Raw genomic sequence first — 21690 nt, forward strand, 5'->3', positions numbered from 1 at the left:
ATTTTTGTAATTTAAAATGAAAGGAAAATAAAAACGAGAGAGCAGAGGAGAAAAAGAAATTGACGAGAGGCAAAGACGAAATGATTGTTGGTGAAATGAATTTCTATCCTGAAAACAATAATAAAAAGTGATTTCATTATTTGAAACATCAATGAAGAATTGAGATAAACTGTAACTTTTCCTTTTCATTGTGCTTGTTGATTAATTTCTCTGTTTTCAGAAGGCGCTGGCTGAGCTGGTGAAATGATGGTTGAGAGGAGGTACAAATGAAAAGCCGAAAAGAGTCTGTGGAGGAGAAAAGCAGAGGGAGATGCAAATTGCATTCTACAAATGATGCAAGTTGTGCTCAGCGGAGACGACAAGTTCGGTGCTGCAGAATGGGAAGACTGATGCGAAGAAGAGAATATGGCAGAGGAGGATGATGATGCCTTGGATGATGATGAAGATGAAGATGACAATGACGAGTAGTGCAGCTTGAGAAGTGAGCTCCAGTCAAATGTGGGTGGAAGAAAAGGAGTGTCAAAAGGGCCAAGAAGAGGAAGAGACGAAGACAAAGAAGGCAATTGCGGAATAAAAATTGGATGGGGCTGGCGGAGTGAGCACATGTGTCTGGTTAGCTTCGTTTCTTCGTCTTCCTCTTCTGGCTCCTCTTCTTCTTTTTCTTCATCGTCATCGACATGTTCGTATTCATCTTTCATTTCATCTGTTTCGAGTACCCTCTTCTTTTTATAGTCATTGTCAAAATCTCTTTCTCTTTCCTGGCTGCCTTTATGATGATTGTGATGATGATGGTGGTGGTGATGGTGATTATGAGAGTGTGCATCTGAAGGCGACAAGGAGTGCGAGTGAGATGAAATCGAATTAGACGTCGAATGCCTTCTCTCTTTTTGCTTATATTGTTCGGTTTTTTCAGTATGTGGTGTTTTTGTTCTTGATCTTGATCTTTCGCTTACAGATAAAGAGCGAGAACGTGAGGATAATGATCTTGAGCGCGATGTTGATGCGGATCGTGACACTCTTTTTTCACGCTTATTATCATGTGTTTGAGAAAACGATCGTGATCTTGAACGCAAACGAGAACGTGAGTGTGAATGTCGATAAGAATGTGTGTGGAACTGATTATCGTGAAGTGAAAATGAGTTTTGATCACCACTCATCGAGGATTGATGATGAGAAGCATATGAACGCATTGAATCTTCTCCGAATCCATCTTTTGAAAACATTTTGTCACTTGGCAATGATTCTTTTTGATTCGTCATTTCAGCTCGAATTTCACGAGGCCTTTCTGCACCACACTGAACACAATGACGCGCATTGAATTTGTTGGTGACAAAGCATTTCTCGCAGTTCCAGAATTTTGGCTCAGTGTAGGAGGAATCAAGCAACGGATCTATCTGCCCCCCACGTCCGTGCCATTTTCCTTGTCTTCTTCCGCTCCAAGACGATATGAGTCCATCTTTTACAGTTATAGAAGCCGTGTATTCCATATCATACGAAATCCCTCCAAGAACAAATGTTCTATCACATTCTTCCTGTTTTTGAAAAAAATATTTTCTTATAATGATAATTATAATGCGAATATTGTTCAAACAAGGCATTCTTTTGCTTTCTTAACTGAAGGAAATTCAACTTTGGCTGAAATAACAGAACCTTGACGACACAATTTCATATCAACAAAAGGTCCAAATTCTGAAAGTGTAGCTGATACTGCTTCAAGTGGAGTTCCTTGCGGTAAGTGCTTTATTATAATGCATGTTGTAGCCCTGATTTTAGGAAGAAACATAATATATTTAAATGGTGGTTGTATGATCTAGTGAAAGAAGGAAGATAGCAAACAAATTGTATAGGAAAAATAGTTTTCAGAATAGTGATGAATGATTTGGTTTTGATATTAATTTTCGAAACGAAATGAATCTTAGCCTTGTGAATTCGACGAAAGAGACCATTCATTTATCTCTTCTTGCACCAAAATTATTCTCATAGAAAAAGCGCATCTTGGTGATCTCATTTGTTCGCTACATTGAAGTTATTTTTCTTTAACTCTTTGTTGTTTATTCCAAAATTTTTCAGATTTTTTTTTAACAAAAAAACATAACTGGAAATTCCAATGGAAAATTGCATGTTTTGAATAAGTGTAAATGTATATACATATTTACTGAAAATGCGTGAAAGTGAAAATTAAAATAAACTTTTTCAAATGAAAAGAATAAAAAGGAATTGTTGAAATACAAATGATAAAAAATTTTCCAAATTGATTTCGTTTGAAATCACAACATTTTTCTTTGTGTTAAAGCAAACTTCTATTTTCAACAAATAAATTGATAAATAGTTAATAGAGTTATAAATTTCAAAAGACAATTGGAAAAAATAAAAACTATATAAGCTTAAATACATTTTTGCACGAATGACAAATTAGTGTTAATTGTCAGAAGGTAAATGATAAAATCATAGACTTTTTTCTTTCATTTTAGCTTTGATTCTTGTGATTGCTCGATTTTATTCGTTGGGCAGCAAAGAGAAATAACATCAGTAACTGTTTTTAAGACGTATGTAGGCTTTATATCTAAATCATGTAAATGGCGAGAATGTGGAACTAGAGCAGTGTCTATATTAGCACTATGAAATAATTAATTGCAATAAAATGAATTTTATGTAAATTTTCAAACCTTTGTCCGCACTTGATATCAGCTTCATCATCTCCAACATAAAGCACTTTTCTTTTTCCAGCATCATCAATGATACCAATTTGGTTCAAAGTGTAATTTAATGGAACAGGTGATGGCTTGGAAACAATAAATTCACTGGGGGTAAATGTAAACTTATAATTAAAAAATTTTTTTCAGAGTCAATTAGATGTTCTTGGTGAAATTTCTCATACATCAAAAAAGTCTTCGAGTTTGTAAAAATGAAGATGCCTGTTAAAGGCTTCCCGAAGCCTGTTTGTAACAATTCCGATTTTTATGTTTCTATGTTTCAATTCTGTCATCATCTCAATCATTCCTGGAAAAAGAGAAAGATGATCATTCTCTTTTTCCTTTTGAATTTCTAGGTATCGCTTCTTTATCTCTATGAACTCTTCAGACTCTAAATGTCGACCAAATAAAGTTGAAAGTTCTTCTGACAATTCTAATGATCTAAATTCTTTCTTTAAATAAAATATCAATAAAAACTAAAAATATATTTTGTTTCAAACTTCAATTTGTGCCTCACTCTTGTCCAATCCATACTCATTAAGCAACGCTTTCCTAGAAGCAACGCTCATTCCTAAATGGAATGAATCACAGAATTATCAAAAAATTTTTAAACAAAACCTAGAGAATAAGAAATTGTTCCGTCAAAATCGAAAATAACGGTATTATATCGAAGCTCTTGTTCCATTAAAAAATGAAGCTTTAACTTTGAAGCTGTTGACTTATTGCAGCTTCTGAATATTTGTTAGAAAAATATTACATTCGTTTCGGATCACTAATCAAATTATACATTCTTTCACTTTCATAAAAAATAGAAAAATACTTTTCACTTGAAAAAAAGTATGCAATGAACATTTCTAATGTTAAATCAAACATTTTGAATGATAATCAAAACAAATATATGTCAAATTACATTCAAAGCTCAAAAGAATAGATTTACAAATTTTTCACAAAAGAAAATCCTCGAACTTTCTAAGATAAACGCAATCTTTACAATTTAACATGAAAAAAAAGTTGTACAATGTACAACTAAAAAATAAAAACAAAAAAATTTTTTTTCATTGACTTCATTTTATTTTATGTTTACAACATTCACTCCTTGCAGCAAGTGTAGATATGAATCGTCCAAGATCAATTCCGCGCAGCCTTCCCTGGGCATCGCAAATGAAGACAAGAGAACCGATGCAGCAGCACACGACAACGTCTGTCACGAACCAGCACACGATGCTGCCATCGAGCGAGTCCCAGATCACAATCACACTTTCAGAGTCGTTTGAAGGCGAAGGGCTGTTGAGAGAATTTGACATGCCTTTCAAAGAGGAAGAGCGAACTGGAACAGAAGAAGACAACAAAGAAGAAGAGAAATGATGGGAGTATGTCAGAATGTATCTCTGGCTTTCAGTTCCAGAGGAGCGTAAATGGAATGATGACTGAGAATGTGATAAATCAGACTGAGCTGGTTTTTCTTCATTTAAATCTGAATCTTTATTCTTTTGTTCTTTATCAGAAATGTTAATATTCGCTTGTGCTTCTTCTTCTTCTTCCTGTTTATGACTGCTGCTCTTTTCATCAACTTGGTCTTTCATTGAATCATTTTTATGTGTTTGTTTTAGATTCCCCTTCGAAAATGTCCTTTTTCTCGCCTCAATCCAGCTCATTCCATTGACGCATCTGCCCACTTTCTCTATCTCCACATGCAGTCTGCTAAATGTCCCCGTCTTAAAGATGCGCATCCCGCCTTCCAAAGAACCCACAGCGAGTCTTGACGAAGAGAGGCACACGCCACTCATCCGGGGCTTGTTGTTCAGCTGGTGCGAAAACAGAAGGGAAGGAGCAGAACAAGAGGGATCAGATGAAAAAGATGAAGGTGAAGAGGGTGAAGGAGATGAAGATGTTGTGGTTGAATGAGAGTTTGATGCAGTTGCCCGAGCATTTGCAGATGAATTGCATGATTCTAAATCGTCTGATGCTGACTCTGATGAAATGTCCCACTGATTGACACAGCCATCATACGAAACAGAAATGAGATATTGCGATGAAGCTAAGAATGATGGGGGAAAAAAATAACGAGATATTTGAAAAATGAATTTAAATAATAGAAAAAATAATGAGTACCAATAAAAGGTTTTGAAAACAAACAATTTGTATCCTTTTCATTGCTCTTGTTTTGGTCTTGTTTCATACTTCTAATCATCTTATCTGTACCATCCTGATCTTTCCTCTCCTTTCTATCATCACTTGCATAACTTTTCCCAACTTCAACTTTTTCGTCTTCTCCACTCTCCAAGCTATTAATCCGATCTTTCGACACGACCGAAGCCGAAGAAATCGTCAGCCCAGTCACTTTCTGTGTGTGTTTGTCCAAATGCTTAATCATCCCTCTCTGAAGCGTCCACTCCACAATCGCTCCATTGTCGCATCCAACATACACAACATCGTTTCTATTCTCGTTCTCGTTTTCGTTCTCGTTTTCTTCTTGCTCATCATCCTCAGCATCTTCATCTTCATCACCATCTTCTCCTTCTCCTTCTCCTTCTCCTTCATCCACCTCATTCTTATCTTTTGCTTTCTCCCTTTCCGACCCACTCATCTTTCTAGCCAATGAATACTCCGTCTGGTTCCACAGCATGGCTGTGATGGAAGCAGAGGGAGAAACACTCACCCGATGTATTTGTGTGTATGTAAGCACGTCAAACACGCAGACTGACCCAGCCGACGTGCCCACAAAGAGAAGAGAAGGCACCTCGCAAATGGAAGGGAAGCGTAAATGCGCTAGTGCTGGTGTGGTGTTCTGCAGGGAGTCGAAGAAAGACACAGAAGAAAGCGCGACAGAAGAGTCGGAACATTCGTCCGTCTCGTTTGGCAGTGGAATGAACGTCATCATCTGCGAGGCAGCTGGTGATGAAGTGAAATGCGATGAGGTTTGTGGGCGTTTGAGGGAAGTGCTGTGATGTGTGGTTGTATTCAGGCGGTTGCTTGAAGGAGGAGGAGGTGGTGGTGGTGGGGGGGGAGGTGGAGGTTGAAAGTGAGATAAACGATTGGGCGATGAAGTTGATTGAAGCTCTGTTTGGGAATCTAACATTGAGCGTGAAAGAGGCGGAATGGGAGCTGTGCGCTTGGTTGTTTGGGGAATGTTGGATGTCTTTTGTTCAGATGATTGTGCAACTGGTTGAGTTAGAGATGGATCACTCACAATCTCATTCTGTTGATACAAAGTGGATTTATTTGGATTCTCAACTGATTCGGTTGGTTTTGCTGTGATTTCTGATTCTTCTGCGGTTTTGTCTTTAGTTTCTGGATTCGTTTCCTTCTCTTCTTTTGCTTCGTCAGCCTCATCCCTTTCATCGCTGGCTTCACTTTCCATGGTTTCCTCTCTTTCCTCCCATTGCTCACTCCACTTCTTCTCTTCTTCTTCATTTCCTTCTTCCTCCTCAAACCCTGGCTCCTCTTTGCCCACTCTCCTCTTTCCCCAGCAGGCAGCAGTCGGGTTCAGCCCGTCCTTCAGCCTCCATCTTTTCACCAGCACGCCATTTTTCACATCGACAATCACAATTTCTCCGCTCACTGACCCCAAGCAGAGGAGTCGGCCACAGGGCGATATGACAGTCGGGCGGGAGTTCAGATAGCACGATGAAGGGAACGTGTGGAAGGACAGAAGAGACAGCAGCTGAGAGGAAGTGAAGCGATGAAGAGGATCTGAGGAAGGTTTCGGAGAAATATCGGTTGGATTTTGTTTGAGCTCCGGAGAATTAGAAGGTGAACAAGAATTACTAGATTCATCGAGAGAAATAAGAGGAGCAAGAGAAGAATTCGATAAAGACAGAAATGGATCGCCTGAATGGTCTATTAATTGTTCAGGTGTTGCAGAGTTTTTGTTTGATGAAAGAGAAGAAGACGATTTTGAAGGAGAACCTTGTGATGTGGAGTCCTTTTGAGGAAGAAATGGAATCAAAGCCTGTTGTTGTCATAAGCAGTTGATATTTTCACACATTCAAAAATAGTATCGTAATTAATCATAGAATAATGTGAGTGATAGAAAGAAAAAATTGCAAAATCAAAACATAACAAAAACAGTCTCATTCGTTCGTTTTGTGAAATTACACATCAAACGCAAAAAATTCTTTCATTTTCATTTCATTCCATTACTTTTCTTCATCTTTTTCTTTTTCTTTTTCTAATTAATTCTATCAACCCATCACATCAAATCCACACACATCCCAGTCCTGCTTCTCAAAGGCGTGCACATGGTCATCTGAGTCCACTTCTGTCAGAATGTTGTCCAGCTGAAACTTCTCGTCGAATTTGACATGTTTCGGTGAGTCCAGTTCTCTTGCTTTTAAGCTCAGCAGCGAATTCGCCTGGTGCATTCCTGTGTGAAATGCATACCGAAACAAAAGAACCCCTTTCACTTTCATATATGCAGGCACTTTGCTTTCTCCTTCTTCATCAATCTCTATTTCCTTCTCAGTGTGGGAGTAGCTGTTGTGTGAATGGGATACTGCTGAAACGGCTGATGATGATGAAGACAAAACTTGTGTGTTTGAATGAGCTGGCTCGCCTGCTGGAATTGTAACTGGGTGTCTCATCGATGATGCTGGTGAGTAGCTCATTCCTGCTCCTTCGTATGGAGGTGGAGGCTGTGGTGGTGTGGAAGTGTGACTTGCCAATGAATTGGATGTAGAGATGGCTGAGGGATGAGAAGATGCAGCGGGAGATGAAGAAGCCAGTGGCGATGTTGAAGGGGTTTGACCAGAAGATGCTGTTAGTTGAGTGTTTGGATAATGGAAGAACTCAATCAGCACATCTCCATAGAGCACAACATCGCAGCGGAGCAGGATCGCTCCGTCTGGTTTTGTGTAGTATTGAGGTGGCTGTTTATACGGGCATCCAGTCAAAGGATCGATTCTCGAGTCGAACACTCTTTTGTTCTGAAGAGAAATACAGAAATACGGGCAAATTCCTCCGTGTTTGTCAGCTTTGGGAATTGAGTGAAATATGATTGACTTCAGCTAAAAAGTAGAATAATGGTAAATTGGTTGATTATTTATGAACAAAACAAAAACACAGCGATAATTAAAAGACATTATGGAAAAAAAATGATGAAAATATAATTTAATATTTTGATCTTATTCAAAAGATTAGCAACACTCACAAACTTTTATGGGCTCGTGAGAGGGATAAATATCACGGTTAACAATCTTTGCGAAATACTCAACATATCGCCTTTGAGAAGGAACAGCAACTCCACCACCTAAATTGTGGGCTCGTTTAGCTGCAAAATAGTTCATTGCATCCCCAGCATTTCGATACATTCCGGTGTATAAAAAATAACAACTTACTGCAACTCCTGTTCTACCCTTTCCAGCCTAATTGGAATTTAAATTTTTAAAAAAAATTCTCTAAAAGTAACTTCAAACTTTACAATGGATTGCTACAACATTCTTTGCATTACTGTCAAGCCATGATTTAACATATTTACAAATGATAAACAATTGATGAAGCTCTGGTGGATGATGATCAGGGAATCCAAAATCTAAAACATTTCCATGAAATTTCTCGTAATCGTAAGGAATTTGAGATAAATTTACAATAAGGTAATGGTCTTTATGATGTTCGTCAAAGAAATTTGCGACATCATCAAGTCTATTTCGATACAGACTTTGAATTCCTTCAGATGGAAGGCCCATTGCTATTCAAATTATTTTATGTTTTTTGTTTCATAACGTGATAAGAAAGAAAAAATCATTCAAGTACTGCAAACCAATTATCCTGTTTGTAATATATGTCAAGTCCAGATCATATTTTTCATCATGAAACCGTACACGATTCCCAGAAACAAGTTTCCTTATTGAAGCTGTTAATGACATTTATCGATACTATTTGAATAATGTGTAGCAACAAAAATTTTAATTAGTCTTTTACTTCAACTTAAAAACCACAACAAATGATTTCAAAAAAAGTTGACATATTGTTTGATCTTTTTCAAAATGACTATTCATTAAATCATTTATATGTGATGCAAATGTTAACAACTTGAATTTGTTCTGATTTATAAATTCTGTGATTCTTTCAAAAATAATAAAGGTATTCAGGAAAGAAATGGATGTTTCCTGATATATTTGTTTGTAATTTACCGTGTAATGCTTTCTACGATAGGACGATATTTTGATATCGGGAATTTAGAAAGAGAGCAAGCACGTTTCGCTGACCTTCATGCAGACCTTCAAGAAGAACTTTTTTCTGCATCTGAGGCTTGTACAAAGTTAAGCAAACTAAAGAAGACAATGGTTCGAGAAGGAAATCAAATTTATTTTATTGGTACAGATGTCAGCTGTCATGAAACAGAAGGTTTGTGACTTTAATCATGTAAATTGGAAGTTTTGACAAAGTTTTCCAGGTGTCATTCATGTTAAATTAAATGATGGTAAAGTGAGCACTCTTAGGAGGCAATTAGATTTAACAACAAATGATTCGGTTATGAGTTCTGTGAAGGAAACCACTCTCATTTTACGTCAACTTGTCGAAATACTATCCCGTTCAATTGTTTTGACACGGCAATCATATGAAGGCATGGAATATTCTAAGTATCATATCGTTGCATTTATGTTTTGTTTTGTTGCAGATGTTATTGGTCGTTTATTGTCCCAATTTCATGAAGTCCTTTCTTCTGATGATCCCACTACATATCTCTCGATGGATGCCCCTGCGCCTGCACAGGAAAGGGGATATCGCACAATCATCAGACCTGAAGGGTTTCCATTGGATCGTTCGCCTGGAGAAGGTGTTCTTGTGGAGCCGTTTCCTGCTCTTGGAATGATGGTGTATCTTGTTCCACGTTCGGCTCAGCGGGATAACGGGACCAATCAGCAGCGACTCGAGAAGGAGCTTCGCATCGGAACAGAAATCGTCCAGGTTCTTAATGAGTTGATGGAGCTTATGCTGACACACGTGAGGTGGATGAAAGAAACACAGCCTTTACCATCAGATGGATCGAACATCCGCACAGAGCTGAGTTCGCCTTTGTGGCGGAGGCTGTGGAAGAAGTTCTCGCGCTTCATTATTCGGGTGATGCCGTCAGTTCTGAGAGGAGCAGGTGCAGTTTCGACATTTGGAATCATGGTGTGTCTGATGTTCATTAATTACTATTTCCATGTATAATTATTTATCAATGCGTATATTGAACATACACAATTTAACTTTCCATTTATATGAATTAAATGTGTTAAACACACTCAACTTTGTTCAGATAAGTGTTACTCTGCTATTCTTCCTTCCGACTGCAGGGACGGTGTCGTTTGCGGTGACGTCGCTGTGCATGCTGCTGTCGTCGTTCTACCCGGCGGCGCTGCATCGGAAGGAGCAGCGGGAGGGCGAGTGGGAGGCGTCGACGGAGGACCTGTCGCTGCGGGAGAGCTTCCGGGAGTGCGAGAAGGAGCTGATGGGGATAGCAGCCGCAGCAAAGCGGCTGGAGAGGGCAGAGAAGACGAAGCAGGGTGTGATTGTTCTGATGCTGATAATAATAATAATATCAATAAATTTTCATTTCCTGTTTTTTTTTCAGGAGGAGACAGGCGGTTTGAAGAGGCAGAGCACACGATTGTGTCGGAGATGGTGAGTGCGTTTGGGTCGGTGCTGTCGTCAGCATCGTCGTCGGTTCTGAAGTTCGACTCGTCGCTTGCGCTGAACTCGCTGCGTGCACAGAACGAGGCGCTGAGGCGAGCAGGGCAGGCAAAGAGAGAAAGAGAGAAGAAGAGAGGAAGGGGAGAGAGCAGATATCCAGTCAGCGATGAGAACATCCATGTGTTTGGGCAAAGTGACGATGATGAAAGTGATGATGATGATGATGATGAAGGAAGAGTTGGGAACGATAATGTGGGGGATGAGATGGATCTTGTTTTCCACCCATCGGCTGTTGCTCCACCATACACCCCAACACCTTCATCCTCTTCATCCTCTTCATCATCAACATCAATTTCGCCTTCAACCACAGACAACACAGTTTCTGCTGCTGGTGGTGCCCAGTTTCCGCCTTATCCTTCGTTTGGGGAGACTCCGCCTCCTGCGTATCTTCCCACTCAGCTTCCCTCTCCCTCCCTTTCTCTTCCTCAGCACCCGACATATGAGCAAGACATCCTGAATGCTCGTCTGCTTCCTTCCTCTTCTGCCACTTCTACGTCGGAAGGCACAACAGATTCAACAAGTTCAGCTTCAATGGCAGCACAGCCAGAACATCAACAGCAGGCAGAGGGTGTGTTTGGAGAGGAGAACGAAGGGTTGCAGCCGATTCAGAATGTGATCCAGAACACAGAGAACGGAGCAGATGGTGAGACAGAGGGAGAAAGAGAGAGGGAAAGGGAGCAAGCGACAGAGCTGAGGATGGACAACTTTGTGGCGATGCATGTGCTGGAAGGGGCAGGAGGGGCGGAGGTGCCGGCGCTGCTGTTCCAGACGCAGCCTCCACACCCGCTGCACCCGCCACGGCTGCTGCGGCGGTTTGGGTCGTCGTACCCGCCTCAGGCGTCGGAAGGAACACAAACAGGGAAGAGGATGTGCCGACGCTGGCGCCTCTGCTGGCGACGCTGCGGCGGCTGCTGGCGGTTGCACAGAAGTACACGGAGGCAGTGCAGATGGACACGCAGCGGGACTACGACGAGGTGCGCCACGGGATGCAGTTTGTGTGCTTCTGCTGGGAAAAGCCCTTTGGCGACGACCCTTCCTCAGCCAGCACACCCTCTGCATCTTCCTCGGTTGTCCCTTCGGCTGTCCCTTCTGCTTCTGTTTCTTCGTCCACCCAGCCATCTCCCCGCTCTTCCATTCCTTTCTATCCGTCATCTGATTCTGCTTCTTCCTCTTCCTCTTCATCTTCATCTTCATCATCTTCGGCAATGCGCAAGCGCCGGCGCCCCCATCCGCCCCGCCACCGGCATGCAGTGACAGTCGAGTTTGCGCGGTTCTTTGGGGATGTGCATGTGTTCCATCGAGACTGCCTGGCAGAGTGGCTGGAGCAGAGGAGCGGGGTGCATCTTCCGCATGCAGGCGAGGCGATGCACGAGGAGGATGCCAAAAAGCGTGTGAGCTGCCCGGTTTGCAGAAGGACGTTCAGAAGCGAAAAGATAGTCGTGTGGACTGCAAATGCGCCGTGGAATGACGATGCAGAAGAGAGCTACATCGTTTATTGAACAAATGCAACTTATCTTTCGCATCATTCGTTTTTCATTCGTCTCATCAATTTTAAAAAAAATAGGCCGTATATCCGCAAAAAAAAAAAAAAAATAACTCTCGGGATTTTTCAAAAAATTTTTATGCTAATAATATTCATTTATCGAAAAACCAAATGATAAAAATAATAAAAAATTATAAAATTCTGTATGTGTTGAATCTGCTTAGCATATATATATAGATGATTGAATAAATAGAATGCAGATCAATAAAGAGATTTCTTGTGCCGAGCAGTCGGGATAAGTGAATAAAATTTGAAAAAGAATGCAAGTAGAAGTACAACTATGAAAATAATAGGAAACGAAAACATCTTCAATTTGCAGTCCACTTGCACTAAGTCATAGGCTCCGTTATTGCGGAGTTTCTCTAAATCTGAAAAGGCGTTCTCCCTGTTTGTGCAGTCAATTTTCAGATGTGTAAAACGGTTCGCAATAGGTTTTACAATAATCTTTTCTTTTTTGTCGTTTTGAGATGTGAATTGCAACATTTTGTTCTGTGTCATTTGAAATGGTTCATTGCGTTGCTCTGCGGCGATGGACTTCATCAACGCAGAATGAGCGCGTGCAACAACAACTCCATTAAATGGATAGTTTCCTTGTTCTGTAATCCTACTCGTCCACAAACAATCAGCACCTTCTTTATTTGCTTCGTCTACAAGTGATTGAACAAGTTTCTTATTTCGCACAAACACATTTTGGTCGATCCAAACTCCACCATACTTTTCGAGAATAAGTGGCTGCAATACCATTGACTGCATTGTAAAATTAAGTGAATCAAAATCACGAGGTAATTCTGGCTGTCCTGCATAGAATGGAAGGGATTGTTTGTTAAACATGATGACAGGAATAGGTGAAAGTTCTTTTGCTGTTTTCTGAAGGAGATGCTCCATAGATGGCTGCATTTCCACATTCGTATATGTGTAAACTTTGGTTGGAATTATTTGATTTGACAAAACAAAAAGTGTCGTGAAAAATACAGGGACAAAAGCCAGAAACATTTGTCTCAAAAAATTATCAAAAAAGAATAATGGGAAATGATGAAATGTTTGGATAATATAGGTTTTAATCAAAGAAAAATGAAATATCTACTTTGGAATTTTGCATCCAAGCGTCATAATCCTTGGCTAAATGGCCCATGTCCAGAGCACGCCGTCCAGCTTTTACAAGATCATAAGCAAGAACCTTTGACAGTGGGCCAACTGCCAAAATAAATAGATTGGACGGATCTTCTTTAAGTAAAGTGCTTTTAATGTTTTCATATTCTGACCAAACTTGCTTTGATGGAGCGAAGAAGACCTTTTGCGAGCGTGCGGTGTCATAAATGTCGTATTTGTACACTTGGCTGTTATTTCCTCGAACAATAACAACGTCTTTTCCTCTCCATATATCTCGCAATGCAGAGTACACTTGGGGGAGTAACTCGCAGTATGTTCCTGAAGTGGATACATAAGGGCTAGTGATGTGAGCCGCGAAATATTGGCGATCCATTCTGATGTGATCCATTAGCCACTGCCGAAATTCATTCCAGCCATTCCAAAACATAATATCTCGCTCACTCATCGGTGGAAACCATGAAAATACATCTGGTATTCCAATTAGCAAGTCAGGAAGCTCATCTACAAATACTTGCTCAAGTCTTTTCCCAAGTTCAGGATTTGGGTCTTGGAATGGGAGTTTTTGGTTTAGAATAAGTGCAACTTCACCGTCTCCAAATCGTGCAAGACTTTTATTTGTCAAAGAGAGATATTGTGCTGTCTCTAGAACTCTAGTCACTCGAGGAGCTTGCTGTTTTACACATTTTTGGTACTTGGGGGTAGGTGGGGGACAGGGATGGCACTTTGTGCAGTAAAGGGGAAGAAGATATGACTTAATAAGAAAGAAGCTGGCTATAACGCACAATACCGCCGCCACAATCCTCTTCCGAATCTTCATTTTTTCAAACAGTCCTTACCGGAATTTCCCAAAAGAAAAGTGATGGACAGATCAAAATACTAATTTTTCTTCTTGCGAAGTTTTTCCAACGAAAAATTCAATAATAAGACTTTCAATTTTTTATTTTTTATATATATCTTTTGTTAGAAAACTGTCTGATTTTGTTTTTATTTAAGATATTTTGTTCAGACCTTGCTGTTAATGAAATGTGAATAATATTGTTTAATTCAAATGATCTCGTTTTTATCCAAAATGAAGTAGATTAACTTCAAATTAACTAAGATTTTTTCAGATAAATTTTATTTGTTCAGAATAAAGTGAAATTCTGCTGAAAAAAAGAAAAATTAATAAACAAAGCTAAAAAAATTATATTTTTATGATTATTTTACAAATTATAATTTTTTTTTTTTTTTTTTTTTTTTTTTTTTTTTTTTTTTTTTTTTTTTTTTCGGAGTGTGGATAATTAAAAAATTTTTTTAATAATTGGGTTGTTATTTCATGTTGAAGTGTTCAATGCATTGAAATTAACATTAAAATAAATGTTTGAGACAAACAAAAGACAATAAACTCTTCAAATAATGTTATCCTTTAAGGTTCATTTTCTGACTTTATTAAATAAAAATTCAAACCGAATTTTTTGATAGAAAAAATGCAGTTATAAAAATAATCACCTTTTTATTTAATATTTTCCATTACAAATGTTTGTGATTGTGAATGAAAAAAATTTTTTTGATAATTTTATAAATAAAAAGCGAATTATTTAAACACATATTATTGTTCAAAGTTGGGAAACCAATTATTCGATTCAGGAAAAAAAATAACTATTCAAAAAGAATTCTCAAAATGAGAATTTCCTTATAAATAATTTCCTTTCTGTTACTAATTTTTCATTATTCCATTTTTTATTCAAATTTGGAAACTTTTGATTCAAAAATAATCAATTTGAGTAGTTTTTAAAAAAACCTTTTTTGAGAAAAGTTGGTTATTAATCGAGTGCCAGAAAGTGCTCATTTTGTTAAATTTTATCAATGTTTGTGAAAAGGACGAAATTTTGAACCTCTATTTATATTATTTGTCAATAAATATCAAAATGCATGCCTTTTCAGAAAATAATCGTTAAATATGAAATCGAAGGACTCTTAAATGGTTTTTGTTCAAACAATTGATTCATGTTCCAATCAATGTTATTAGTACAATTTTTTGAAATTTCATTCAGCTAAATGAAATGTCATTTTATTTATTTTTTCAAACGCATTCAATTTTGATAAATTAAAATTTTCAATTGTTTCCAACATCAAAAACTGAAATAAATAATATTGAAAAAATTGAATATATGACATAGCAGATCTATCACTCTTTTTAAAATACAGGTTGTGCAAAAAAATACATTTATCGCAAAAAATACCGGGCAATATCGATTTCACAATAAATGCAAGAGGAATAATTCTGTTAATTTTCCTCAAAATATATCTCATTAATACAAATTCATTTTGCTAAATTTTTTTGAAAACTTCATTTTGATTAATTATCAAATAAAACAAATTTTTCAAATTTATATCATGTTTCTGTTGCTACTAATAAAACTTCACTGAAATGAAAATAATAACATAGCAAAGGTTCTGTTTCCATTTCAGTGAAGTTTTATTAGTAGCAACAGAAACATGATATAAATTTGAAAAATTTGTTTTATTTGATAATTAATCAAAATGAAGTTTTCAAAAAAATTTAGCAAAATGAATTTGTATTAATGAGATATATTTTGAGGAAAATTAACAGAATTATTCCTCTTGCATTTATTGTGAAATCGATATTGCCCGGTATTTTTTGCGATAAATGTATTTTTTTGCACAACCTGTATTTTAAAAAGAGTGATAGATCTGCTATGTCATATATTCAATTTTTTCAATATTATTTATTTCAGTTTTTGATGTTGGAAACAATTGAAAATTTTAATTTATCAAAATTGAATGCGTTTGAAAAAATAAATAAAATGACATTTCATTTAGCTGAATGAAATTTCAAAAAATTGTACTAATAACATTGATTGGAACATGAATCAATTGTTTGAACAAAAACCATTTAAGAGTCCTTCGATTTCATATTTAACGATTATTTTCTGAAAAGGCATGCATTTTGATATTTATTGACAAATAATATAAATAGAGGTTCAAAATTTCGTCCTTTTCACAAACATTGATAAAATTTAACAAAATGAGCACTTTCTGGCACTCGATTAATAACCAACTTTTCTCAAAAAAAGTTTTTTTAAAAACTACTCAAATTGATTATTTTTGAATCAAAAGTTTCCAAATTTGAATAAAAAATGGAATAATGAAAAATTAGTAACAGAAAGGAAATTATTTATAAGGAAATTCTCATTTTGAGAATTCTTTTTGAATAGTTATTTTTTTTCCTGAATCGAATAATTGGTTTCCCAACTTTGAACAATAATATGTGTTTAAATAATTCGCTTTTTATTTATAAAATTATCAAAAAAATTTTTTTCATTCACAATCACAAACATTTGTAATGGAAAATATTAAATAAAAAGGTGATTATTTTTATAACTGCATTTTTTCTATCAAAAAATTCGGTTTGAATTTTTATTTAATAAAGTCAGAAAATGAACCTTAAAGGATAACATTATTTGAAGAGTTTATTGTCTTTTGTTTGTCTCAAACATTTATTTTAATGTTAATTTCAATGCATTGAACACTTCAACATGAAATAACAACCCAATTATTAAAAAAATTTTTTAATTATCCACACTCCAAAAAAAAAAAAAAAAAAAAAAAAAAAAAAAAAAAAAAAAAAAAAAAAAATTATAATTTGTAAAATAATCATAAAAATATAATTTTTTAGCTTTGTTTATTAATTTTTCTTTTTTTCAGCAGAATTTCACTTTATTCTGAACAAATAAAATTTATCTGAAAAAATCTTAGTTAATTTGAAGTTAATCTACTTCATTTTGGATAAAAACGAGATCATTTGAATTAAACAATATTATTCACATTTCATTAACAGCAAGGTCTGAACAAAATATCTTAAATAAAAACAAAATCAGACAGTTTTCTAACAAAAGAATATATATTTAAAAAATAAAAAAATTGAAAGTCTTATTATTGAATTTTTCGTTGGAAAAACTTCGCAAGAAGAAAAATTAGTATTTTGATCTGTCCATCACTTTTCTTTTGGGAAATTCCGGTAAGGACTGTTTGAAAAAAATGAAGATTCGGAAGAGGATTGTGGCGGCGGTATTGTGCGTTATAGCCAGCTTCTTTCTTATTAAGTCATATCTTCTTCCCCTTTACTGCACAAAGTGCCATCCCTGTCCCCCACCTACCCCCAAGTACCAAAAATGTGTAAAACAGCAAGCTCCTCGAGTGACTAGAGTTCTAGAGACAGCACAATATCTCTCTTTGACAAATAAAAGTCTTGCACGATTTGGAGACGGTGAAGTTGCACTTATTCTAAACCAAAAACTCCCATTCCAAGACCCAAATCCTGAACTTGGGAAAAGACTTGAGCAAGTATTTGTAGATGAGCTTCCTGACTTGCTAATTGGAATACCAGATGTATTTTCATGGTTTCCACCGATGAGTGAGCGAGATATTATGTTTTGGAATGGCTGGAATGAATTTCGGCAGTGGCTAATGGATCACATCAGAATGGATCGCCAATATTTCGCGGCTCACATCACTAGCCCTTATGTATCCACTTCAGGAACATACTGCGAGTTACTCCCCCAAGTGTACTCTGCATTGCGAGATATATGGAGAGGAAAAGACGTTGTTATTGTTCGAGGAAATAACAGCCAAGTGTACAAATACGACATTTATGACACCGCACGCTCGCAAAAGGTCTTCTTCGCTCCATCAAAGCAAGTTTGGTCAGAATATGAAAACATTAAAAGCACTTTACTTAAAGAAGATCCGTCCAATCTATTTATTTTGGCAGTTGGCCCACTGTCAAAGGTTCTTGCTTATGATCTTGTAAAAGCTGGACGGCGTGCTCTGGACATGGGCCATTTAGCCAAGGATTATGACGCTTGGATGCAAAATTCCAAAGTAGATATTTCATTTTTCTTTGATTAAAACCTATATTATCCAAACATTTCATCATTTCCCATTATTCTTTTTTGATAATTTTTTGAGACAAATGTTTCTGGCTTTTGTCCCTGTATTTTTCACGACACTTTTTGTTTTGTCAAATCAAATAATTCCAACCAAAGTTTACACATATACGAATGTGGAAATGCAGCCATCTATGGAGCATCTCCTTCAGAAAACAGCAAAAGAACTTTCACCTATTCCTGTCATCATGTTTAACAAACAATCCCTTCCATTCTATGCAGGACAGCCAGAATTACCTCGTGATTTTGATTCACTTAATTTTACAATGCAGTCAATGGTATTGCAGCCACTTATTCTCGAAAAGTATGGTGGAGTTTGGATCGACCAAAATGTGTTTGTGCGAAATAAGAAACTTGTTCAATCACTTGTAGACGAAGCAAATAAAGAAGGTGCTGATTGTTTGTGGACGAGTAGGATTACAGAACAAGGAAACTATCCATTTAATGGAGTTGTTGTTGCACGCGCTCATTCTGCGTTGATGAAGTCCATCGCCGCAGAGCAACGCAATGAACCATTTCAAATGACACAGAACAAAATGTTGCAATTCACATCTCAAAACGACAAAAAAGAAAAGATTATTGTAAAACCTATTGCGAACCGTTTTACACATCTGAAAATTGACTGCACAAACAGGGAGAACGCCTTTTCAGATTTAGAGAAACTCCGCAATAACGGAGCCTATGACTTAGTGCAAGTGGACTGCAAATTGAAGATGTTTTCGTTTCCTATTATTTTCATAGTTGTACTTCTACTTGCATTCTTTTTCAAATTTTATTCACTTATCCCGACTGCTCGGCACAAGAAATCTCTTTATTGATCTGCATTCTATTTATTCAATCATCTATATATATATGCTAAGCAGATTCAACACATACAGAATTTTATAATTTTTTATTATTTTTATCATTTGGTTTTTCGATAAATGAATATTATTAGCATAAAAATTTTTTGAAAAATCCCGAGAGTTATTTTTTTTTTTTTTTTGCGGATATACGGCCTATTTTTTTTAAAATTGATGAGACGAATGAAAAACGAATGATGCGAAAGATAAGTTGCATTTGTTCAATAAACGATGTAGCTCTCTTCTGCATCGTCATTCCACGGCGCATTTGCAGTCCACACGACTATCTTTTCGCTTCTGAACGTCCTTCTGCAAACCGGGCAGCTCACACGCTTTTTGGCATCCTCCTCGTGCATCGCCTCGCCTGCATGCGGAAGATGCACCCCGCTCCTCTGCTCCAGCCACTCTGCCAGGCAGTCTCGATGGAACACATGCACATCCCCAAAGAACCGCGCAAACTCGACTGTCACTGCATGCCGGTGGCGGGGCGGATGGGGGCGCCGGCGCTTGCGCATTGCCGAAGATGATGAAGATGAAGATGAAGAGGAAGAGGAAGAAGCAGAATCAGATGACGGATAGAAAGGAATGGAAGAGCGGGGAGATGGCTGGGTGGACGAAGAAACAGAAGCAGAAGGGACAGCCGAAGGGACAACCGAGGAAGATGCAGAGGGTGTGCTGGCTGAGGAAGGGTCGTCGCCAAAGGGCTTTTCCCAGCAGAAGCACACAAACTGCATCCCGTGGCGCACCTCGTCGTAGTCCCGCTGCGTGTCCATCTGCACTGCCTCCGTGTACTTCTGTGCAACCGCCAGCAGCCGCCGCAGCGTCGCCAGCAGAGGCGCCAGCGTCGGCACATCCTCTTTCCCTGTTTGTGTTCCTTCCGACGCCTGAGGCGGGTACGACGACCCAAACCGCCGCAGCAGCCGTGGCGGGTGCAGCGGGTGTGGAGGCTGCGTCTGGAACAGCAGCGCCGGCACCTCCGCCCCTCCTGCCCCTTCCAGCACATGCATCGCCACAAAGTTGTCCATCCTCAGCTCTGTCGCTTGCTCCCTTTCCCTCTCTCTTTCTCCCTCTGTCTCACCATCTGCTCCGTTCTCTGTGTTCTGGATCACATTCTGAATCGGCTGCAACCCTTCGTTCTCCTCTCCAAACACACCCTCTGCCTGCTGTTGATGTTCTGGCTGTGCTGCCATTGAAGCTGAACTTGTTGAATCTGTTGTGCCTTCCGACGTAGAAGTGGCAGAAGAGGAAGGAAGCAGACGAGCATTCAGGATGTCTTGCTCATATGTCGGGTGCTGAGGAAGAGAAAGGGAGGGAGAGGGAAGCTGAGTGGGAAGATACGCAGGAGGCGGAGTCTCCCCAAACGAAGGATAAGGCGGAAACTGGGCACCACCAGCAGCAGAAACTGTGTTGTCTGTGGTTGAAGGCGAAATTGATGTTGATGATGAAGAGGATGAAGAGGATGAAGGTGTTGGGGTGTATGGTGGAGCAACAGCCGATGGGTGGAAAACAAGATCCATCTCATCCCCCACATTATCGTTCCCAACTCTTCCTTCATCATCATCATCATCATCACTTTCATCATCGTCACTTTGCCCAAACACATGGATGTTCTCATCGCTGACTGGATATCTGCTCTCTCCCCTTCCTCTCTTCTTCTCTCTTTCTCTCTTTGCCTGCCCTGCTCGCCTCAGCGCCTCGTTCTGTGCACGCAGCGAGTTCAGCGCAAGCGACGAGTCGAACTTCAGAACCGACGACGATGCTGACGACAGCACCGACCCAAACGCACTCACCATCTCCGACACAATCGTGTGCTCTGCCTCTTCAAACCGCCTGTCTCCTCCTGAAAAAAAAACAGGAAATGAAAATTTATTGATATTATTATTATTATCAGCATCAGAACAATCACACCCTGCTTCGTCTTCTCTGCCCTCTCCAGCCGCTTTGCTGCGGCTGCTATCCCCATCAGCTCCTTCTCGCACTCCCGGAAGCTCTCCCGCAGCGACAGGTCCTCCGTCGACGCCTCCCACTCGCCCTCCCGCTGCTCCTTCCGATGCAGCGCCGCCGGGTAGAACGACGACAGCAGCATGCACAGCGACGTCACCGCAAACGACACCGTCCCTGCAGTCGGAAGGAAGAATAGTAGAGTTATATCTTTGATAATCATTTTTAAAAGAACAATTTTTTGTGAGATTTTATTCAATGTGCAGAAAATCTCCTTCAACTCATTTGCTTTTTCATTAATCAAGATTAAAGAGTTAAAAACGAGCAATGTTTAATGAACTTTTTGTTAGATAGCTAAACATTCGATTTTGTTGGAAAAAATGTAGAATTGAGCCTTTTTCACACTAAAACATCATCATTCATACTCTGAATCAATAATTTTTATTTAAAAATAAACAGACGACACTTCAGCAAGATATCCATTACAACATCTTAGGTGAAAAATTTTTTGCTAGAATCTTTTTCATTTAGAAATAATATTCATACCAGAGAAAGATGCTTGCATCGATATTCACACAAACAAAGCTGATTGAATGTTGCTCATTGAAGGTAAAGAAGACCACAAATGGTTCGATAGTTCACAGTTTATATAATACGAAAATTTTGGAAGATTCAATGAAGAATGAGAATAGGAAGGAGAATATTGATAACTACGAAGAAGAGTCAAAACATTGAATAAGAACAAATTGGACATTATCAGCTGATAAAGAACAAAAACGAATAAAAAACGAAACATTTTTTAAATTCAATAGAATAGGTTATTTTGATTGATTTGTAGTTCTTGCTGCATTAACATCACATCTTTGATGAAAATGCATCAAAATAATTACAATTTGTATTATTATTTTAATGATTTATCGTAAAATTAACCTATT

At 38.2% G+C, this 21690-nt stretch overlaps 9 protein-coding genes across 9 annotated transcripts; 3 read left to right on the forward strand and 6 right to left on the reverse strand.

The window, feature by feature from the left end:
- Positions 1-185: 185 nt before the first annotated feature.
- MONOS_9982 (uncharacterized protein) lies at positions 186-1783 on the reverse strand (the record flags this gene model as incomplete). Its single annotated transcript, XM_067880530.1, has 2 exons — positions 186-1532; positions 1592-1783. The coding sequence occupies 2 exons, from the start codon at positions 1781-1783 to the stop codon at positions 186-188; spliced, it is 1539 nt and encodes a 512-aa protein (XP_067728184.1).
- A 679-nt stretch (positions 1784-2462) lies between these two features.
- MONOS_9983 (putative HAD-family hydrolase) lies at positions 2463-3378 on the reverse strand (the record flags this gene model as incomplete). The annotated part of the gene is made up of 5 exons (XM_067880531.1): positions 2463-2616; positions 2667-2818; positions 2879-3145; positions 3194-3264; positions 3312-3378. The coding sequence occupies 5 exons, from the start codon at positions 3376-3378 to the stop codon at positions 2463-2465; spliced, it is 711 nt and encodes a 236-aa protein (XP_067728185.1).
- A 118-nt stretch (positions 3379-3496) lies between these two features.
- On the reverse strand, positions 3497-8557 carry MONOS_9984 (putative pleckstrin domain-containing protein; the record flags this gene model as incomplete). The annotated part of the gene is made up of 6 exons (XM_067880532.1): positions 3497-4731; positions 4875-6645; positions 6905-7699; positions 7847-8056; positions 8108-8379; positions 8452-8557. 6 exons carry the CDS (start codon positions 8555-8557, stop codon positions 3758-3760), a joined length of 4128 nt encoding a protein of 1375 aa, XP_067728186.1. The 3' UTR covers positions 3497-3757.
- A 273-nt stretch (positions 8558-8830) lies between these two features.
- Positions 8831-9848, forward strand: MONOS_9985 (uncharacterized protein; the record flags this gene model as incomplete). Its single annotated transcript, XM_067880533.1, has 2 exons — positions 8831-9038; positions 9121-9848. 2 exons carry the CDS (start codon positions 8831-8833, stop codon positions 9846-9848), a joined length of 936 nt encoding a protein of 311 aa, XP_067728187.1.
- A 2126-nt stretch (positions 9849-11974) lies between these two features.
- MONOS_16480c1 (uncharacterized protein) lies at positions 11975-12934 on the reverse strand. The gene has a single exon (XM_067869389.1). The coding sequence runs from the start codon at positions 12904-12906 to the stop codon at positions 12115-12117; it is 792 nt and encodes a 263-aa protein (XP_067728188.1). The 5' UTR covers positions 12907-12934; the 3' UTR covers positions 11975-12114.
- A 36-nt stretch (positions 12935-12970) lies between these two features.
- Positions 12971-13840, reverse strand: MONOS_17520 (putative Glycosyltransferase GT-D fold; the record flags this gene model as incomplete). Its single annotated transcript, XM_067870448.1, has 2 exons — positions 12971-13693; positions 13811-13840. The coding sequence occupies 2 exons, from the start codon at positions 13838-13840 to the stop codon at positions 12971-12973; spliced, it is 753 nt and encodes a 250-aa protein (XP_067728189.1).
- Positions 13841-17064: 3224 nt separating this feature from the next.
- On the forward strand, positions 17065-17934 carry MONOS_16479 (putative glycosyltransferase; the record flags this gene model as incomplete). The annotated part of the gene is made up of 1 exon (XM_067869387.1): positions 17065-17934. The coding sequence occupies one exon, from the start codon at positions 17065-17067 to the stop codon at positions 17932-17934; it is 870 nt and encodes a 289-aa protein (XP_067728190.1).
- Positions 17935-17998: 64 nt separating this feature from the next.
- On the forward strand, positions 17999-18790 carry MONOS_16480c2 (uncharacterized protein; the record flags this gene model as incomplete). The annotated part of the gene is made up of 1 exon (XM_067869390.1): positions 17999-18790. One exon carries the CDS (start codon positions 17999-18001, stop codon positions 18788-18790), a length of 792 nt encoding a protein of 263 aa, XP_067728191.1.
- Positions 18791-18945: 155 nt separating this feature from the next.
- Positions 18946-20900, reverse strand: MONOS_16481 (uncharacterized protein; the record flags this gene model as incomplete). Its single annotated transcript, XM_067869391.1, has 2 exons — positions 18946-20654; positions 20723-20900. The coding sequence occupies 2 exons, from the start codon at positions 20898-20900 to the stop codon at positions 19036-19038; spliced, it is 1797 nt and encodes a 598-aa protein (XP_067728192.1). The 3' UTR covers positions 18946-19035.
- Positions 20901-21690: the final 790 nt, after the last annotated feature.

This window comes from Monocercomonoides exilis (genome assembly GCF_001643675.1).
Source record: "Monocercomonoides exilis strain PA203 chromosome Unknown scaffold20-1493094, whole genome shotgun sequence".
Classification (NCBI taxonomy): Eukaryota; Preaxostyla; order Oxymonadida; family Polymastigidae; genus Monocercomonoides; species Monocercomonoides exilis.